Source organism: Rana temporaria, chromosome 12 (genome assembly GCF_905171775.1).
Source record: "Rana temporaria chromosome 12, aRanTem1.1, whole genome shotgun sequence".
Lineage (NCBI taxonomy): Eukaryota > Metazoa > Chordata > Amphibia > Anura > Ranidae > Rana > Rana temporaria.
Window position 1 is genome coordinate 123,999,534 of NC_053500.1, and position 19,632 is coordinate 124,019,165.

At 45.8% G+C, this 19,632-nt stretch overlaps 1 protein-coding gene across 1 annotated transcript; it reads left to right on the plus strand.

The window, feature by feature from the left end:
* Window positions 1–1,784: 1,784 nt before the first annotated feature.
* AAR2 (AAR2 splicing factor) lies at window positions 1,785–15,306 on the plus strand. Its single transcript, XM_040330509.1, has 5 exons — window positions 1,785–1,934; window positions 5,573–6,116; window positions 7,502–7,719; window positions 12,478–12,707; window positions 14,450–15,306. Exons 1-5 carry the CDS (start codon window positions 1,895–1,897, stop codon window positions 14,669–14,671), a joined length of 1,254 nt encoding a protein of 417 aa, XP_040186443.1. The 5' UTR covers window positions 1,785–1,894; the 3' UTR covers window positions 14,672–15,306.
* Window positions 15,307–19,632: the final 4,326 nt, after the last annotated feature.

Genomic DNA, 19,632 nt, shown 5'->3' on the forward strand with positions numbered 1-19,632 from the left:
TTCTAAATGTTTTTTTTCTTTGTCTGAATTTCTCACTTCCTGTTCCTCCTAAGAGCCGGTTCATACAGGGGCAACTCAGCCGCCTGACAAGTCGCCCTCCGCTCTGTTCAATGGAACCGTTCTAATAGGAGCGACTCAAGTCGCTCCGACTTAGAAAAAGCTTCTTGCATGACTTTGGGGGCAACTCGGGGCGCCTTGCATTGACTTCTATACAGAAGTCTTTTTGCAAGTCGCCTCTGAAGTCGCCTTGCCGAGTCGCCCCCAAAGTCGTGCCGCCCCTGTGTGAAACTGGGTCTGAGTAAGCTGTTCTGGCTGACTAACCCCCATGGATGATGCGGGCAAGTTTACCGAGGAGAAACAGGAAGTGAGAAATTCAGACAAATAAAAAAAATGTTTTGAAGGGAAATCGAAGGAAAAGGTAAGTGAACCAACAAGGCACTAGCTTAAAGAGGAAGTAAACCCTGATGGGTGTTACTTCCTCTTTGTTTCCCTGCAAAGGTAAAGCATAATGGATTACTGTGCATGGCATAGTAGCCCATTATGTGACACTTACCTGCAGAAGAAGCCCGCAATGTCCCCTTCTTCCTCGAGAGTAGCGAGCGTCTATTCTTCACCCCTCTTCCTTCCGGGGGCCGCAAACCCCCGGCTCTGTGACTGGCCGGAGTCACGCGACGCCACGCATTCGCCTTTAACGTCATGACCCGAGATAGAAACGGCATAGCGCGCCCTTTCTAAATCTGGTGCATGTGCAGAAAAAATCGCCCTACGGCGGGCTGCAAATATCTCCTAGATCGTGCAGGTCTGGGAGATATTTCAAGCACCTACAGGTAAGTAGGGTTGAGCTCTTGCGTGTTCGCACACTCCACGTGCAGAGCCCGCCAGGAAGTCGGCATGGCGCTGCGCTAATCACAGGCAGGGAGACATTATCCCTATGCTCGGCTGCAGAGATCGGGACAATGTCTTCCTGCCTGTGATTAGCGCAGCGCGGCGCCCACTTCATGGCGGGCTCTGCATGTGGAGTGTGCGAACACACCGGAGCTCATTCCTACAGGTAAGCCTACATTACGTTAAATGGTTGTAAAGGGTTTACAACCACTTTAAAGGAACCTATTTAGAAAATAAAAAACAAACCTTTACAACCCCTTTAAAGCGGGGGTTCACCCGAAAAACAAATATTTAACATTAGATTGTGGCTAATTACGGGAAGCACAATCGGGTGTTTTTTTTTTTAAATCAATGCTTACCGTTTTAGAGATGGATGTTCTCCGCCGCTTCCGGGTATGGTCTGCGGGACTGGGCGTTCCTATTTGATTGACAGCCTTTCCGACCGTTGCATACAGCGCGTCACGAGTTGCCGAACGTCGGTGTGCAGTCGCCGTATAGAGCCGCACTGACGTTTGGCTTCTTTCGGCAAGCTCGTGACGCGCTGTATGCGATGGTCGGAAGCCTGTCAATCAAATAGGAACGCCCAGTCCCAAAGACCATACCCGGAAGCGGCGGAGAACATCTATCTCTAAAACGGTAAGTACTGCATTGATTAAAAAAAAAAACACCCAATTCATTTTTTTTTTAGATTGTTGACGTATTTTAGTATTCATCACAGCCATTTTGTATTTGATACATAGCAACTAGCATCAGCACTTTATAATTTATTGTGGTTTGGAGCGCAACACCATTTATTGACTTTTTATATTTATTTCCTTTGGGTAGTGTTTGACCCACACGGTGTCTACTTAACAGAGACCCTCCTTACTCTAATCTCCTATTAGCGCGGGAAATACTTACTACTACAGGCTTTTATCTCTGACTGACTTCCCTCACCAACACACAGCTACGAGCCACAGAGGAGAGGCGGAACCCGGGGATTGCGTGCTCTGTTTCTAGGGGAAGGGTTATGCAGGACACAGGAAGTGCTTCTGCAGCTGCAGACACAGGTGAGTGCTGTGTGTATAAACAGCATGTGTGTTAGGGGGGTGATCTTCAACCAGGTACAGAGGGGCAGGGTTCAGGCAGCAGACTATCCTCTGAGTGTTCTGTATTAGTTGTAGAGAGAGGGAGCACTTCTCCAATGTCTGCTGTGTGTGATTGCTGTGGGGTGTTGTGTTCTCTGCCATCCAATAGGCTCCATTCACAAAGATTTATGATCAGCCTAAATCTGGTCATAGAGTTTTTTTTTTTTTTTAATCATTCTACCAGCGGTTTAAAAAAAAAAAAAGACCTGATTTCCCCATCCGTACACTTAAAGCGAAGCTCCACCCAAAAGGGCAAGTTCCGCTTTAACCATTTATGCCCCGGACCATTTTGTTGCTAAAAGACCATGCCCTTTTAGCGATTCTGCACTGCGTCGCTTTAACTGACAATTGCGTGGTCATGCGACGTGGCTCCCAAACAAAATTTACGTCTTTTTTTTTCTTCACAAATAGAGCTTTCTTTTGGGGGTATTTGATCCCCTATGCGGTTTTTATTTGTTGCGCTACAAAAAAAATATAGAGCGACAATTTTTAAAAAAATTCTATATTTTTTTTACTTTTGCTATAACAAATATCCCACCCCAAAAAAAAAAAAATATATATATATATATATATATATATATATATATATATATAATCCTCAATCGCCAATAAGTGTATATTGATTGATTTGCACAAAAGTTATAGCGTCTACAAAATAGGGGATAGTTTTATGGCATTTATATTCATTTATTTATTTATTTATTTTTTTTCTAATGGTGTCGATCAGCGATCTTCTTTTTTTTTTTTTTTTTTATCGTGACTGCGACATTATATCGGACACTATTTTGGGACCATTGTCATTTTACAGCGAACAGTGCTATACGAATGTACAGTTTACTGTGAAAATTACACTGGTAGTGAAGGGGTTAACCTGTAGGGGGCGCTGAAGGGGTTAAGTGTGCCCTGATGAGTGATCCTTACTGTAGGGGGGCGTGGCTTGGCATGTCACGTCACTGATCGTCGTTCCCTATAACAGGGAACAGACGATCAGTGACAGTCTGACTAGTAAGGATGAGCTCTGGCGTGTTCGCATGGAACGCGTGCAGAGCCCGCCAGGAAGTGTGCACGGCGCTGCGCTAATAACAGCCAGGGAGACATTTCACGATCCCTGCAGCCGAGCATCGGGACAATGTCTCCCTGGCTGTGATTAGCACAGCGCTGTGCACACTTCCTGGCGGGCTCTGCACGTGGAGTGTGCGAACACGCCGTAGCTCATCATTACTGACTAGGAAGCACGGGGAGAGGTTCGTTTACACTTGCTTCTCCCCGTTCTTCAGCTCTGTGACCCGATCGCGAGACACCGGCGGCGATCGGGTCCGCGGTCACGGAGTACCTGACCGGGTTGCGAGTATGCCGCCGGCGGCTGTGCATATTAAAGCTGACATACATGTACGCCAATATGCGCAGCCATGACATTCTGCCGGCGTGCGGCGGTCGGCAAACAGTTAAAGAGGAAGTAAACCTGGATTGGTTTTTACTTCCTCATAATTCCCCTGCAAAATAAAAGCATAATGGGCTAGTATGCATCACATACTAGCCCATTATGTGCCACTTACCTGCCAACGAAGCCCGCGCTGTCCCCGCATCCATCTTTGCCCCCTCTTCCTTCCGGGGCCATGGACTCCGGTTCTGTCTGGAGCCACGTGAGATCACTAACCACGCGCCACAGCACTTGCTAGTGAAGAAAGGTCGCGGGGATCGGTTTCCTCACAGTGCATGCGCAGGTGAAATCTGCGCACTACAAAGGTAAATGTCTCCTAAGCGGCGCATGTTTAGGAGATATTTACCGTACCTATAGGGAATCCTATAATAAGGTTTCCTTATAGGTACAACTTCCGCATTGAAGGTATACAACCACTTTAAAGCGGAGGTCCACCCGAATAATTTTTTTTAAAAGCCAGTAGTTACAAATACTGCAGCTGCTGACTTAAAAAAAATGGACACTTACCTGTCCAGCGCACCCGTGATGTCGGCAGCCGAGGCCGAGCAATCATTCGTTTCTCGGCTGCACCCGCCGCCATCCTCGGTGAGAGAATCGGCAAGTGAATCGTTGCGGCATCACTGCCTGGTTCCCTACTGCGGGAGCGGTGCGGCACGTCCTCACTGGTCCCTGCTGGCTCCTGGGACCAGTGGGTTTCCCATAACACAGCGGGGGGGGGCGTGACTATTATACAGGTATCTGCACCCCCCCTGAAAGGTGCCAAATGTGACACCGGAGGGGGGAGGGTTCCGAAAAACATAGGTTCGCTGTAGGTGCAAGAAATATCTCCTAAACCTGCACGGATTAGGAGATATTTACAGTAATGACGGGCGCCGATGTCTATCTTTTTTTGTTTTCCTGGGGCGGGGGGTTTACTTCCTCTTTTAACACAGAGCTCTGTACAGAGGGAATGATCCCTCTGTTTCTTATCCCTGCACAGCAGGGATAAGAAACGAAGGTCTTCAGTAAAAATCGGCACACATTTCACATATTACGCATTGTCAAGCACATATTTAACTCCTTGAATACCCCAGATATTAACCCCTTCCCAGCCAGTGTCGTTACAGTGACAGTGTATAGTATAAGCACTGTATTTGTATCACTGGTTAGTTAGTGTCAGATTGTCTGCTGCACTATTGCAGTCACATTATAAGTCGCTGATCACCGCTATTAGTAGTATATAATAAAAATTCCAATGTGTATACCATAGTTTGTAGACAAATGGGTAGCAATTGTATCATGGGAGCGTTGGCTGCTCCGTCCCTAGTAAACCATTGGAAAGATATCTCTCATGGGACTTTGTTGCAGCAATAGAAATCACACAATTGATATATAAAAAACGAAAACTCTTTATTGAGCAATGTTAAAATATAGCTGGTCTATACAATTAACATCCAAATCTGTAAAATGTTCGTGCTGAACATACAGAGAGCAGGGATGCAAAGTGTGACATTTAAAATAAATTGCATATCCACCAAATCAACCCATTGATTTGGTGGATATGCAATTTATTTAAATTTCATATTTTGTATTCCTGCTCTCATCTTGTATTTTAATTGAATACAAGATAGTTAGTTTGGTGTCCATGATGCTGCACTTTGCTGCTTGCACTTTTTTAATTACCGTATATACTCGAGTACAAGCCGAGGCACCTAATTTTACCACCAAAAAACTGGGAAAACTTATTGATTTGAGTCTTCAGCAGAGGCGCATTGTGGGCGGTATTGCCGCGGTTCCCTTTGTTTTAAATGGGAAGGAGCGGTATACACGCCGCTTCTCTCACCGCTCCAAAGATGCTGCTGACAGGAGATTTTTTTTTTTGTCTCCCGCCAGCGCATCGCCTCAGTGTGAAAGCCCTCCGGCTTCCACATTGAGGTTGCTGGGCAGGAGTTTTTCAGGCGGTATAGCGGCGTATTTTTAGCACTGTACCGCCTGAAAAACTCCTCAGTGTGAAAGGGGTCTTAAGGAAAAAAAATATATGAAAATCTGCTCTGTTTATTGAACCTTAAACTAGAAGATCTTGACTCGCACGACCTTGTCTTGCAAAGTAATTGACTTAATACTTTTTGTTATTTTGAAGAAATGGCAAACTCGTCTACAGAAATGGATCCTGATTTGGCCCGGCAGCTGTTCTTTGAAGGGGCCACACTTGTGATTTTGAGTGTTCCAGAAGGCACAGAATTCGGTATAGACTTAAACAGCTGGGAAGTTGGCCCTCGTTTCCGAGGGGTGAAGATGGTGCCTCCAGGACTTCACTTTATCCACTATAGTGTGAAGAGGCTGAGGGGAGCTGCTGGGGAAACTGGGCCACGTTCTGGCATTTTCTTCTTCCTGGAGCAGAGAGCAATCCACCTCCTGCAATTCGATGCTCAAAGAGAGGAGATGGTTGCTACCTCCCAAGAGGAGGCTAACAATCTACGGGAACAGCTTCCTTCCATGGATCCATTCCTGGGGCCGTACCCCTATGACAGCCTCCGTAACTGGGTATCCTTAACGAGTCACATTACTAAAGAGGCCATGCTAAAATTGCAGCCTGCCTGTGGGACAATATGCTCTTTCCCAGAGGTCCTTCCTACTGAAAAGATGACCCTTACAGAGGATCGGGCTAAACACAACTTGCCCAGGTAAATATGAACGCATGGAAGGTTATGGAGCTTGGCCTAGCTGGGTCCAATGTCTGTTTTTTCATGCTTAACTAAGTAATCCGATTTTGCTTTTAAATCTGAATACTGTTAGATATAGACCCCTTGATCTTAACCTCTTTAGTTAGTGGCGGTGCGTCCATAAGGCCGTACAGGAGCTGCCCCCTCTCTCCTGCCACCTCTATATCACCAATATACAGGTTACGATGTTTCAGTTATATGAATGGACAGAGTCAGTGATGACTGACTCTTTTCATTTGGAAAAGGTTTACTGGCTCCTACCTCCGCTCTCCATCCTGACAGATCGAGGACAGAGGGGATGGAGGGAGACGGCAGCAGAACGGAGGGGGACACGGAGCGAGGAGGGGTAGAGCAGCAGAGCGGATGGGGGGGGGAGCAGCAGAACGGAGGGGGGACACGGAGCGCGGAGTGGTAGAGCAGCAGAGCAGAGGGGGACTCGGAGCGCGGAGGGGGAGAGCAGCAGAATGGAAGGGGGACACGAAGCGCGGAGGGGGAGAGCAGCAGAACGGAGGGGGGACACAGAGCGTGGAGGGGGACAGCAGCAGAGGGGGGACAGCAGCAGAGCGGAGGGGGGACAGCAGCAGAATGGAGGGGGGACACGGAGTGCGGAGGGAGATAGCAGCAGCAGCAGCATGGAGGGGGGACTGGAGGAGGATACAGGGACAGTCCGGGATGATCGGTGCGACTTTGGGGGAGTTACAAGCACCAATTACCGCTGTATAGATTTCACTAAAGCAGCTGAAAAGGGGGAGCGTCCTTTTTTTTTTTTTCTACTAGTAAGGTCGGCAATCTGCGTTTTTTTTTTTATCGTGGCTACCAGATTATGGCGGACACTTATGATGGTATTTTGGGACCATTGCAATTTATACAGCGATCAGTGCTATAAAAATGCACTGATTACTGTGTAAATGACACTTGCAGGGAAGGGGTTACCCACTGGTGGGCAATGAAGGGGTTAAGTGTGTCCTAGGGAGTGAGTGTGGGGGGGCTGGGCTACAAGTGACACGACACTGATCACTGCTCACGATGACAGGGAACAGTAGATCACTGTCCTGTCACTAGGCAGAATAGGGAAAGGCCGTGTTTATATCGACATCTCCCCGTTCTGCTGCTCCGTGGCGCGATCGGGGGCACCTTTTAACTTTTTTGAAATGTGTTTTTTCTGGATATTTTTGTTGTTCTGTCTCTCACTGTTAAAATAACCCTACCAATAAAATTATAGACCGATCATTACTTTGTCAGTGGGCAAATGTACAAAATCAGCAGGAGATCAAATATTTTTTTTCCCCTCGCTGTATAGGATCATGTGATATATTCTTGCACTGATATATTTGCAAAATTTTTAGATATGACACGATTTGTCAGAACTATAAGGAGGGCTTGTCAAGACTTCCACAGATGAAACAAAAAGAAGGAACAGAGATCCGCTTTAGCACTCTTCCAGAGAAAATGTACCCAGAGAATGCTACTCCGGCTCAAGTCACACAGCACAGCATTGACCTGTCCTACGCTCTAGGCCAGCTGATGGATGAACACTACCCAGAAAAGCCTTCGGACATACTAGGTCAGTGAAAATGTTTTATGTGTGTCTGCAGAGTTTGCGCTTTACACCCTTGCCCATTAGGTGTGTTGTTCGTGTCTCTTTTATTCACAGACTTGCATACATTGGGCCGTTTAATTGCTGGCAAACCTGTTAAATCTAATGGCCTGCCATGCAGCCCGCAGCTCAAGGGAATGCTTTTTTATAGATTGAAAAAGTCCATCAAATAAAAAATAAAAAAAAATACTTGCATCCACTGAAACCTGAACCTACAGTTCAAGTGGAACTTCCGCTTTAAGCACTCCTCGCCCCCTGGCATACCACATTTGGCATGTCATTTTTTTGGGGGGGGGGGTGGGGAGTGTGTACCCTCTTTTTAGTGGCACTTCCTGTCCTACTTCCTTCTTATTTTTTTCGGCTGTCTAGGCGACTCCTTTCGCTTTAGGCGGCCCCTCCCTGCCAGCGATATTCTGGGACACAACTCGGGTCTCAGAAGATCGGCTGGCCAATAGGAGAGTGCAGTGCGCGCCTGGCTGTGAAGCTGTAAGCTATCACGGCCGGGTGCCCACAGTTACGATGACAGCGCCAAGGAGAGGAGGGGGAGAAGAGGGAGCCTCCGGAAGGGCAGGTAAGTGTCGGTTTATTAAAAGTCAGCTGCTGACTTTTTAATAAACTAAAACGGAGAAAGGCAAAAAAAAAACATAACGCATGGTCTGGTTTTCTCTAACAGGGAAAACTCATTCCTTTTCCTCCAAAGGCAATTAAATAACTCTCAGGCCCCGTACTCACGACCAAACATGTCTGCTGAAACTGGTCCGCAGACCAGTTTCAGCAGACATGTTTGGCCCGTGTGTAGGCCCGAGCGGACCATTTTCGGGCGGATCGGACAGGTTTCCAGCGGACAACTGTTTCCTGGACTTGCTTTAAAACAGTCCGCTGGAAACCTGTCCGCCCGGACATGTACGGTCGTCTGTACAGACCTACTGTACATGTCCTGCCGCCCGCCATCCCTCACATGCGTCGAATGACTTCGACGCATGCGTGGAAGCATTTTAAAGGCGGGCCGCCCACGTCGCCGCGTCATTGTCGCGGCGACACCGCGTCATCGACGCGGCGACACCGCGGACACGCCCCGCGTATTGTTTACGCGCGGACCTCTGTTCGATGGTGTGTATAGCCATTGAACAGAAGTCCCCGGCCAGACATGTCCGATGGAAACGGTCTGCAGACCGTTTTCATCGGACATGTCCTGCCGTGAGTACTAGGCCTTAGAATCAATATTCTTTGATAGCCCTTATAAATAGTAAGACGTTTGGCCCCCTTCACTCAGACTGCAAAGGGGTGGTAAAGATAGGTAGTTGGTCTGCGTTTTTACCAGCCACACACCTAAAACTTGCATTGATGGCCAAAGGGGATGATACACATGCACATTTCAGCGCAGTAATGCTTTGTAGCTGGGGCAAATTTAACTCTGTTTGACAAATGACATCACCTGTCAAACTCAGTCATTGAGGTAAATGGGTCTGCGCCACATCTGCCATCCAAATATTTTGTACATGGTAATTCAATACGAAATCCCCCTTGGGTTCGAAAAAAAAAAAAAAAAAGAGCAGCCTAAAGAAACACATTCAGGAAGTGGTCTCCTAAGGACCCATTTGCATTTTTGTTTTTCTTGAAATCGCAGTTCTGTCCGCGATTCCCAAGCAAGTGGCAGTCGGTGCAAAGTTTGGGTGTTATTCATTTTAAAAGGCACTTCAAACACGGTGCGATTTTTGCCATGATTGCAGCAAAACATGACTTTAAAAAAAATTGCGTCAAGCTTGTCGCCCCCAAAAAGGAACAGGGGCTTCTTTTGGGTGGCAAACCGGCATATGGAAGCCCATTGAAGTGAATGAGCTGCCCTATGCATGACACATGGTAACACGTGAAAATCACCCACACATAATTGCGAGTTGGAACATGAGCTCCCCCCTACCCAAAGTGTGAATGGGGCCTGTATGACTGGTAGTCACTGCTCTTGACACCCTCTGAAAACCAGTGCACCGTAGATTGCTTCACAGAGGGCAGACTGCTGCTCATGTGAAAGGGGCACATATTAATATATATACATATATATATATATATATATATATATATAATAATTATTATTATTATTATTATTATTTTTCACAGCTCTTGCAGCAAATATATGAGCTTTTGCCCCTTCTTTCAGATTTTCGTGGCCTTTCCTTCTTTTGAAGCCCCACTGATCAGTTTCTGCATTGCTATTTACTCTTTAAGCCCAGTGAAATATGACTTTTAGAAATCCAGTACTCTGAAGCAGCATGGCTAATCAGTGTTGTGGTGAGAAAAGCCAGGCCATGAGGGGCGAGGATGAGTTTACTCCTAAACTTCAAAGGCGGAAAACCTTCTTCTGTATTGGTAATAAAGCATAAGTGTAGTGATGCGTATCAAGCAGTCTGATTTCTACTCTCACACTTCTACAACCATCTGAGCAATTAAAGGTGATTGACTGGTTGCTATGGTTTACTGCACTTTGCATATCGCCTCAATACACCTAAAGTCCTGTTAGATTCAAAAGACAGAAATGATTGCTCTGTATGTGTTATATATTATTATAAGGCTAGTAGTAGTTTGTCACATTTAGCTGCACTTGTTCTGTAATGCTAAAGAAGATTCATAGCTTCTGTAAGATAAATGTCCTCTATATTGCAGAACAATTCCTGTTAAATGTGACCAACTACTAATAACTGTACCATGATCAGGGGTGTCAAATAGGGATGCACCGATGTATCCGCCGCCGAAAATTATTAGCCGAAAAGAGGGTTATCCAGTGTTTTGCCAATAGAAAAAAGGGTGCTGATAATGGCCACCGGAAAAACTTGCACGTGTTTCCCCTGCGTTTTTCACAGGTCATTTGAGTCAAAAACCACATCAAAGACGCAACACGGGTACATTTTTGATGAATTTTTTCCACCTTTTCTATGCATTTGAATAGGAAGGGTGCATTTTTATAAACTGACCAAATATGCACCAAAATTGCGGCAAGCAGGATCTTAAGACTAGGTTCACATCTGTGTGGGTGGTGCAGCTGCAGGACCTGCACAAATACCGGCAGCCACAACCACCCACACAGAGTCCTAATGGCATACCGCTCGCACTGAAAATTGCACCCGCACTGAGAATCTGAGTTCCCTTGTGGACTGCGATTTGAAAAATGAATGGGCGGTCATGCCTACACAAACCATGGCCTGAACCGATGCACAGGATTGAACCTAGCCTTAACACCACAGCGGAAGTGCAAGGAACCAGTTTGTGCATTTCTCTTGAGCTTTTCATTTATTTATTTTTTTTAATGCAAAAGCTTTTCAAAAACTGCTCGGTGTAAAAGCAGCCCATCAGCCGAAAAGTTACTGATAATTAGGGGTGTCAATATTAATCGATGCATCGGGATTCGGACGTCCAAGATGCTACAGCTTTAAGAAATCGATTAATGATGACGTCATCCCCACGCTGTGCCACCTCGCCGTGCCCTGCCTCCGAGTGGAGCCGAAAACAGCCAAAGTTTTCGCGCTGTTTTTCCCCGCTGACATCATCCCCACCCGCCCTGTGGAGAAGTTCAGGAGGAGACATGTGTTCTCCGACTCCGGTGCCCAGAGCTTACGCTCATTTGTCCTCCTCGGCCAGTGGCAGTCACAGACTCGCAGCACTGGCAGTCACTGCTGTATCGCTGTGTGCACTGCTGCACACTTGCCAGGGGAGACCGTCCACTGCCCATCACCCAACTCATGAAAAGCCACACGCAGCAGCTGCAGGATTCAGGGCTGGGAGAGAGACCCGAGCGCGCCAGGCTTGTCTGCAGTGTCCTCATTACACAGGCAGAAGGAGAGGAGACAGTCGTCGTCATTATCAGCACAGGTACACATACAAGAGAAGAGACACTGACTGTCTGTCACACACACAATATTACTGTAAGCTGAGAATCCGTTAATTTGCTCCAGTTATTAAGCTCACAAGCACATCAGGGTTAAAGATTTATAAAAGCAGAGCAGCAGTGAGTCAACTTTAAAAAGAGAAACTACAAGTGTGTGTGTATATAAATTATTTACGTATTTATTGGCGTATAACACACACCTTCACTTTTAAGCGGGAAGTTTCAGGAAAAAAAACGTAAATTTGAAATAAGGGATGTTGAAGAAAAATAAGTGTCAGTGCCGATATGCAGTCTGATCAATGCCTATCTGCAGCCCCAAAGGTGCCATCAATGCAGCAGTCTCACCATTGCCATCATTGAAGCAGCCTCAACGATGCCCAACTGTAGCCTTGGAGGGGGGCGGGACAAACGCTCACAGATTACATACAGTGAGAATCTCCTATGATGGACAGAACAGTGGTCCAATGGCAGCCCAGGAGACAGGACTTCCTATTACAGAGGCCGCCAAGTAAACAGGAGATTCTCGCTGTATGTGATCTGACGGTGATCGTCCTATCCCCTCCGAGGCAGCTAAAATCGAAGTATCGACTTATAACACGCATGCGCTATTTGCACCTGCATTTTCAGGGTGAAAAAGTGAGTGTTAAAAGTCAATAAATACAGTGTGTGTGTGTGTGTGTATGTGTGTGTGTATATGTATATATGTATGTATGTATGTGTGTGTGTGTGTATGTATGTGTATATATATATATATATATATATATATATATATATATATATATATATATATATATATATATATCTATCTCTCATCATAAAATAATGTTCTGTTTTTATTTTTTCCTCAGCTGAACTGCAGTTTGCCTTTGTGTGTTTCCTCCTGGGGAATGTATATGAAGGGTTCGAGCAATGGAAGAGTTTGCTGAACCTTCTGTGTCGAGCGGAGACCTACGCTCTACAGCACCCCGATCTGTACAGTGAGCTCATCTCTATCCTGTATCACCAGTTGGCCCAGGTGCCCACAGACTTCTTCATAGACATTGTGTCCCAGGACAACTTCCTGACCAGCACTTTGCAGGTAAATGTGAACTTTATTATGGTATACCTGAAGGTGAAAGGCTGTCATTACTGAAAACCTTCTGAACTGCCAAATACTTGGATGCTTCAGTAGTGGCTTACATTTAAGATTGCAATGCCAATTCTAAGCCTTTTTCTGACACTTTTGTTAGAAAATTAGTTAGTCCCCCAAACATTATATACCTCTGCCAACCACATAACATCTTGCCTGCATTGATAAAAAATACAAGGCTCTTCTTGAATGGCTGACATGCCTTAGGACCAAATCTGTTTTTTTCTCAGACACCGAAGAGAAGTCCCAGGAAGACAGAATTGCTTACTTTATGTAGCACAAGCTTCTGCAGTTTGTCACAGCCTCCACAGCGGCTGGACTGTTCTGTAGCAGTAAGCATTCTTTTAAACCCAATAAAATTTGAAAGTGATGGGAAAGATGGAATTCTGGTTTAAAGGATAAATTCACTTTTACAAAAAAAAAAAAATTAACATTATTTTGCAGGTTAAAATATGTGCATTTATTAAAAAAAAAATTTTGGAGCCTGTAGGTATTGCACTGACGATCAGCAGATTGTGGGTGTAATGCCAGCTCCTGCAGACTGACTGTTTAGCTGTCTGCCCGTACCTCCAATACGGGCCTGCAGTTACTGAATGACAGGAAGCTTAAAGGGGTTGTAAAGACAAAAATATTTCCCTCTTAAATTAAAGTCTGACAGTAGCTGATAAAGTAAAAAGTAATGTTTTGCATTCTAACTAGTTTGATACCTGTTGAAATCGAACTGTTTTATTCACCTCCGTCACTCCTGAATCATTATTCTCACTGACTTCCTGGTTTGCGGTGCGCATTCATTCTTGCTACATCATGGCCTAATGGGAACTACAGTTCCCATTAGGCTTAGCCTCCATGCCTGTGAGGGATAAGAGAGCATCTTCACGCAGGCCTGTAGTCATAGGGAGGGGGTGAGCACATTCTGCTTTCCATCATGCAAAACGGCTCAGATGCTGGTGGAAAGCAAGAAGAGGAGTGACAGGAAATGGCATTTTCAAACCTGGATTACTGTATTTTGGAGGTCAAAAGGAAAAACGAGGTAAGTGATATTTAAAATGCTCTAGCTTACAGCAATCAATTGATCTAATAAAAAACGAACCTTTAGTGTTCCTTTAAAGCAGAGGTCTACCCGAATAATTTTTTTAAGAGCCAGCAGCTAAAAATATTGCAGCTGCTGACTTTGAAAAAATGGACACTTGCCTGTCCAGCGCGCCCGCGGTGATGGAATCGGTTAGTGAAGCGTTGCGGCTTTAATGCCTGGTTCCCTACTGCGCGAGCCGCGCGGCCCGTCCTTACTGGTCCCTGCTCTCTCCTGGAAACAGTGTGTTTCCCAGGAGACAGGGGGGGGGGGGAGTGGTGTGACTTGGAAGTGGTGCAAATACCTGACCTGTAGTGCTCATTAGCGTCAAGTCTACAGCCGCAAAGGCTGTCGGTACTTGTTGTTCAGTGATTCACAGGGATCTAGGAATTCGATGATACGGCAGAGACCTGCACGCTTGAATTGTGATGGCTCCCTGTCACAAGGGGGGGGGGGTCAGATGCTGAACATGTTACAGCCTAAATATGTTCAGAAAGGTGATCTTATCCCTTTAACAATGACTTGGTATAGCATATGGGCCATCACACGTAGGGCAGCAATGCTGAACACGGAGCTTCTCTTTTTAAAGTAATAATTTCCTATGGTTTGTGCCTCTTTCCAGGTTCTTTTCTCATTCCTGTGTTCTCAGTCTACGAATAAAGACCTGAAGCGGAGAGCCATCCGATTCCGAGCGCATTTGACCAAGAAATTTCAGTGGGACTTTGAAGAGGATCCTCTGGACTGCGCTCCGGTTGTTGTCCAGCTCCCCGAGGATTGGGAAAGTGAGAATAAAGTACAAAATGCAACCTCGGAGGGAAACAAGGAGACCGCCCTCCCTTCATAGCCTGTAATACAGCAAACATGACTTGTTGTAAAGGTTCTCTGCAGTAAAGCAATATGTGGCTTCTGCTTAAATGTACAGGAGAGACGGCCTACATAGAAACTGGTCAGAGCGGTAGACTGGGATCTTTAACATGTGACTGGGGCCCCAAAATCTGCTGTTATGGTTCCTAGTCAAAGTGGCATTACTGTATATTGGATACCACTGGGGATTGCTGGAAAATGGCACACTGACTTTTGATTAACCCTTATTTGATGACTTTTATTGAATGATATGTCCATTCTGTTCTTTATCTTGTGGCTAAACTTTTGCATCCTGTCTAAACTATTCTTAAAAGTCTGAAAATACTGCACTTAATATCAAGCCGTGCAGCTTTCCCATATCCTGTAATACACACACAGGTGAGTGCACTTACCTGCAGTCATTAAAATATATGTAAAAAACCCACGCTCTCTTCATGGTAATGTAATAAAAATAAAATAAAAAAAGTAATATGTCTTTAAATATGCAGCTTTTATTAAAATAATATCTGTTGATTCTGCCATGAAAGGAGTAAAAGGCATTCGGAGGAGAAAATCAAACACCCCATGTGTATGAGGCCATCGTGTGCTCGCTGAATTTTACCCTGTGGGCGTTTTCAACACATTATGCAGGTATGGTCCACTGTTGCCATCAGGAAACCGACCTTTAGAAATGCCATGCAGCCATTACTGCAACAGATGAAAAAAGGTGAAAATCGTGTTTTTTATTAACCACCTAACGCCCGCCGCACGACTATTTACGTCCGCAAAATGGCACGGACAGGCAGATGGGAGTATATATACGTCCCCGCCTTTCCGTGGGTCGGGGGTCCGATCGGGACCCCCTCCACTGCGTGCGGCGGGTGGCTTACCTCGGGGAGCGATCCAGGACGACGGCGCGGCTATTCGTTTATAGCCGCTCCGTCGTGATCGCTCCCCGGAGCTGGAGAACGGGGAGAGCCGTATGTAAACACGGCTTCCCCGTGCTTCACTGTGGCGGCTGCATCGATCGAGTGATCCCTTTTATAGGGAGACTCGATCGATGACGTCAGACCTACAGCCACACCCCCTACAGTTGTAAACACACACTAGGTGAACCCTAACTCCTACAGCGCCCCCTGTGGTTAACTCCAAAACTGCAACTGTCATTTTCACAATAAACAATGCAATTTAAATGCATTTTTTGCTGTGAAAATGACAATGGTCCCAAAAATTGTCCGAAGTGTCCGCCATAATGTCGCAGTCATGAAAAAAAAATCGCTGATCGCCGCCAATAGTAGTAAAAAAAAAAATAATTAATAAAAATGCAAAAAAACTATCCCCTATTTTGTAAACGCTATAAATTTTGCGCAAACCAATCGATAAACACTTATTGCGATTTTTTTTTTTTTTTTTACCAAAAATAGGTAGAAGAATACGTATCGGCCTAAACTGAGGAAAAAAATCAATTTTATATATGTTTTTGGGGGATATTTATACAGCAAAAAGTAAAAAATATTGCATTTTTTTTCAAAATTGTCGCTCTATTTTTGTTTATAGTGCAAAAAAAAAAAACGCAGAGGTGATCAAATACCACCAAAAGAAATCTCTATTTGTGGGGAAAAAAGGACGCCAATTTTGTTTGGGAGCCACGTCGCACGACCGCGCAATTGTCTGTTAAAGCGACGCAGTGCCGAATCGCAAAACCTGGCCTGGGCATTTAGCAACAAAATGGTCCGGGGCTTAAGTGGTTAAACAAAATGGTAATGATGGTACATCATGCTTTAGCGCACTAAATGTCATTCAGTTGGAGGTTACATCTAATTTAACTGCATGTAACATATACATTGAATCCGGAAAGTATTTACATTGCTTCACTTTTTCCACATTTTGTTATGTTACAGCCTTCTAATATGGATTCAATTCATTATTTTTTTTTCAAAATTCTACAAACAATACCCCATAAAGACAACGTGAAAGAAGTTTGTTTGAAATCTTTATTAAAAAAAATCACATGTACAGTCACTTTGCTCAATACTTTGAAGCACCTTTGGCACCAATTACAGCCTCAAGTCTTTTTGAGTATGATGCTACAAGCTTGGCACACCTATTTTTGGACAGTTTCTCAAGTGGTTCTTTGCAGGACCTCTCAAGCGCCATCAGGTTGGATGGGGGGCGTCAGTGCACAGCCATTTTCAGATCTCTACAGAGATGTTCAATCGGGTTTAAGTCTGGGTTCTGGCTGGACCACTCAAGGACATTCTCGTAGCCACTCCTTTGTTATCTTGGCTGTGTGCTTAGGGTCCTTGTTCTGTTGGAAGATTAAACTTTCCCCCAGTCTGAGGTCAGGGGCGGCTCTAGACAATTTTTTTTGGGGGGTGCTGTGAGAAAAAGTGGTGGAGCTAATGCGGCCCACGCAGTGCATCACGGTCTCGTGGGTGTGGCCAAAGGTAGGCATGGCTGAAAATTTTTCTTTCTTCCCAGCCCTTCCCCTTTATTTAAATAGGGCCTTTGGACACACATAATTAATTGTTGGAGTAAAACAAGCCCAAATGGGAATAACAATGATAACCCCCAGCAAGTGTCGAGGTCGGCAATGGCTCCCCAGCAAGTGTCGAGGTCGGCAATGGCTCCCCAGCAAGGGTCAAGGTCCGCAATGGCTCCCCAGCAAGTGTCAATGTCCGCAATGGCTCCCCAGCAAGTGTCAAGGTCCGCAATGGCTCCCCAGCAAGTGTCAAGGTCCGCAATGGCTCCCCAGCAAGTGTCAATGTCCGCAATGGCTCCCCAGCAAGTGTCAAGGTCCGCAATGGCTCCCCAGCAAGTGTCAAGGTCCGCAATGGCTCCCCAGCAAGTGTCAAGGTCCGCAATGGCTCCCCAGCAAGTGTCAAGGTCCGCAATGGCTCCCCAGCAAGTGTCAAGGTCCGCAATGGCTCCCCAGCAAGTGTCAAGGTCCGCAATAGCTCCCCAGCAAGTGTAATGCCGTGTACACACGACCATTTTTAATGGTCTAGAAAAAAGGTTTTTTTTCAGCCCGATTAAAGCCTGCCTTGCCTACACACGATTGTGGAAAAAAAAAAATGCTCTAGCAAAGCGCGGTGATGTACGACGGCACTATAAAGGGGAAGTTCCATGCGGATGGCGCCACCCTTTGGGCTGCTTTTGCTGATTTTGTGTTTGTAAAAGACGATTCGCGCTTTTCAGTCTGTTACAGCGTGATGAATGTGCTTACTCCATTACGAACGGTAGTTTTACCAGAACGAGCGCTCCCGTCTCATAACTTGCTTCTGAGCATGCGCGTTATTTACACGTCGTTAAAGCCCACACACGACCATTTTATACGCGGAAATTTCGAGCATGTTCTAAACTTTTAATGGCCATTTTTAACGTCGCAAAAACTGCTCTGGAGCCCACACATAATCGTTTTTAATGACATAAAAAAATGTAATTTTTCACATTGTGAAAAACGGTCGTGTATACACGGCATTAGGGCCAGATAATCTCCAGTACATGTCAGGGCCAGCCATAACAACCAGCAAAACATAATAACTAACCCCCAGCACAGGACAAAAATAAACCCCCAGTGTACCCAGAGCAGGAGAGTGAATCCCCCCAGAGTACCCGGAGCAGGAGAGTGACCCCCTCGGTGTACCCGGAGCAGGAGAGTGACCCCCCTCAGTGTACCCGGAGCAGGAGAGTGACCCCCCTCAGTGTACCCGGAGCAGGAGAGTGACCCCCCTCAGTGTACCCGGAGCATGAGAGTGACCCTCTTAATGTACCCAGAGCAGGAAAGTGACTCCCTCAGAGTTCTCAGAGCAGGAGAATGACTCCTTAAGTGTTTCCAGAGCAGGAGAGTGACCCCCTCAGTGTACCCGGAGCAGGAGAGTGACCCCCTCAGTGTACCCGGAGCAGGAGAGTGACCCCCCTCAGTGTACCCGGAGCAGGAGAGTGACCCCCCTCAGTGTACCCGGAGCAGGAGAGTGACCCCCCTCAGTGTACCCGGAGCATGAGAGTGACCCTCTTAATGTACCCAGAGCAGGAAAGTGACTCCCTCAGAGTTCTCAGAGCAGGAGAATGACTCCTTAAGTGTTTCCAGAGCAGGAGAGTGACCCCCTAAATGTCCAATAGCCAAAGCAGGAAGTTGAAGGAAATCCCTGCAAATCAGGCAAATCCATCGGGGGCCCCCAGGTCACCAGAACTAGTATCCCCTTTGGAAGATATCCCCTCTAGTACTGATCTGGGGACAACCCGTGTTATGGTCAACCTAGGGCAATCTTACTCCTGCTGTTTTGGGTTTTCTATTTCTATTTCTATTAATTTATGAAAAATACAGCAGATAAAAAAAGACGTTAAAGTGGTTGTAAAGGTAAAAAAAAAAAAAAATCCTAAATAGCTTCCTTTACCTTAGTGCAGTCCTCCTTCACTTACCTCATCCTTCCATTTTGCTTTTAAATGTCCTTATTTCTTCTGAGAAATCCTCACTTCCTGTTCTTCTGTCTGTAACTCCACACAGTAATGCGAGGCTTTCTCCCTGGTGTGGAGAAAGCCTCTTGAGGGGGAGGGGGCGAGCAGGAGAGTCAGGACGCTCTCTACATCGCAGATAGAGAAAGGAGCTGTGTGTTAGTGGGCGGTCCTGACTCTCCCGTAGTCCAAGGGAGGGGGCGAGCACGACACTCCACACCAGGGAGAAAGCCTTGCATTACTGTGGTGAGTTACAGACAGAAGAACAGGAAGTGAGGATTTCTCAGAAGAAATAAGGATATTTAAAAGCAAAATGGAAGGATGAGGTAAGTGAAGGAGGACTGCACTAAGGTAAAGGAAGCTATTTAGGGAAAAAAATGTATTCCCTTTACAACCCCTTTAAACTTTTCTTTGTATTGGCTACAGCAGGGGGTGGAGCTAAAAAAAAAACAAATGACTACACCTTGCCTTTAGAACATTTGCGTTATACCTCCTCACTATTTTCCT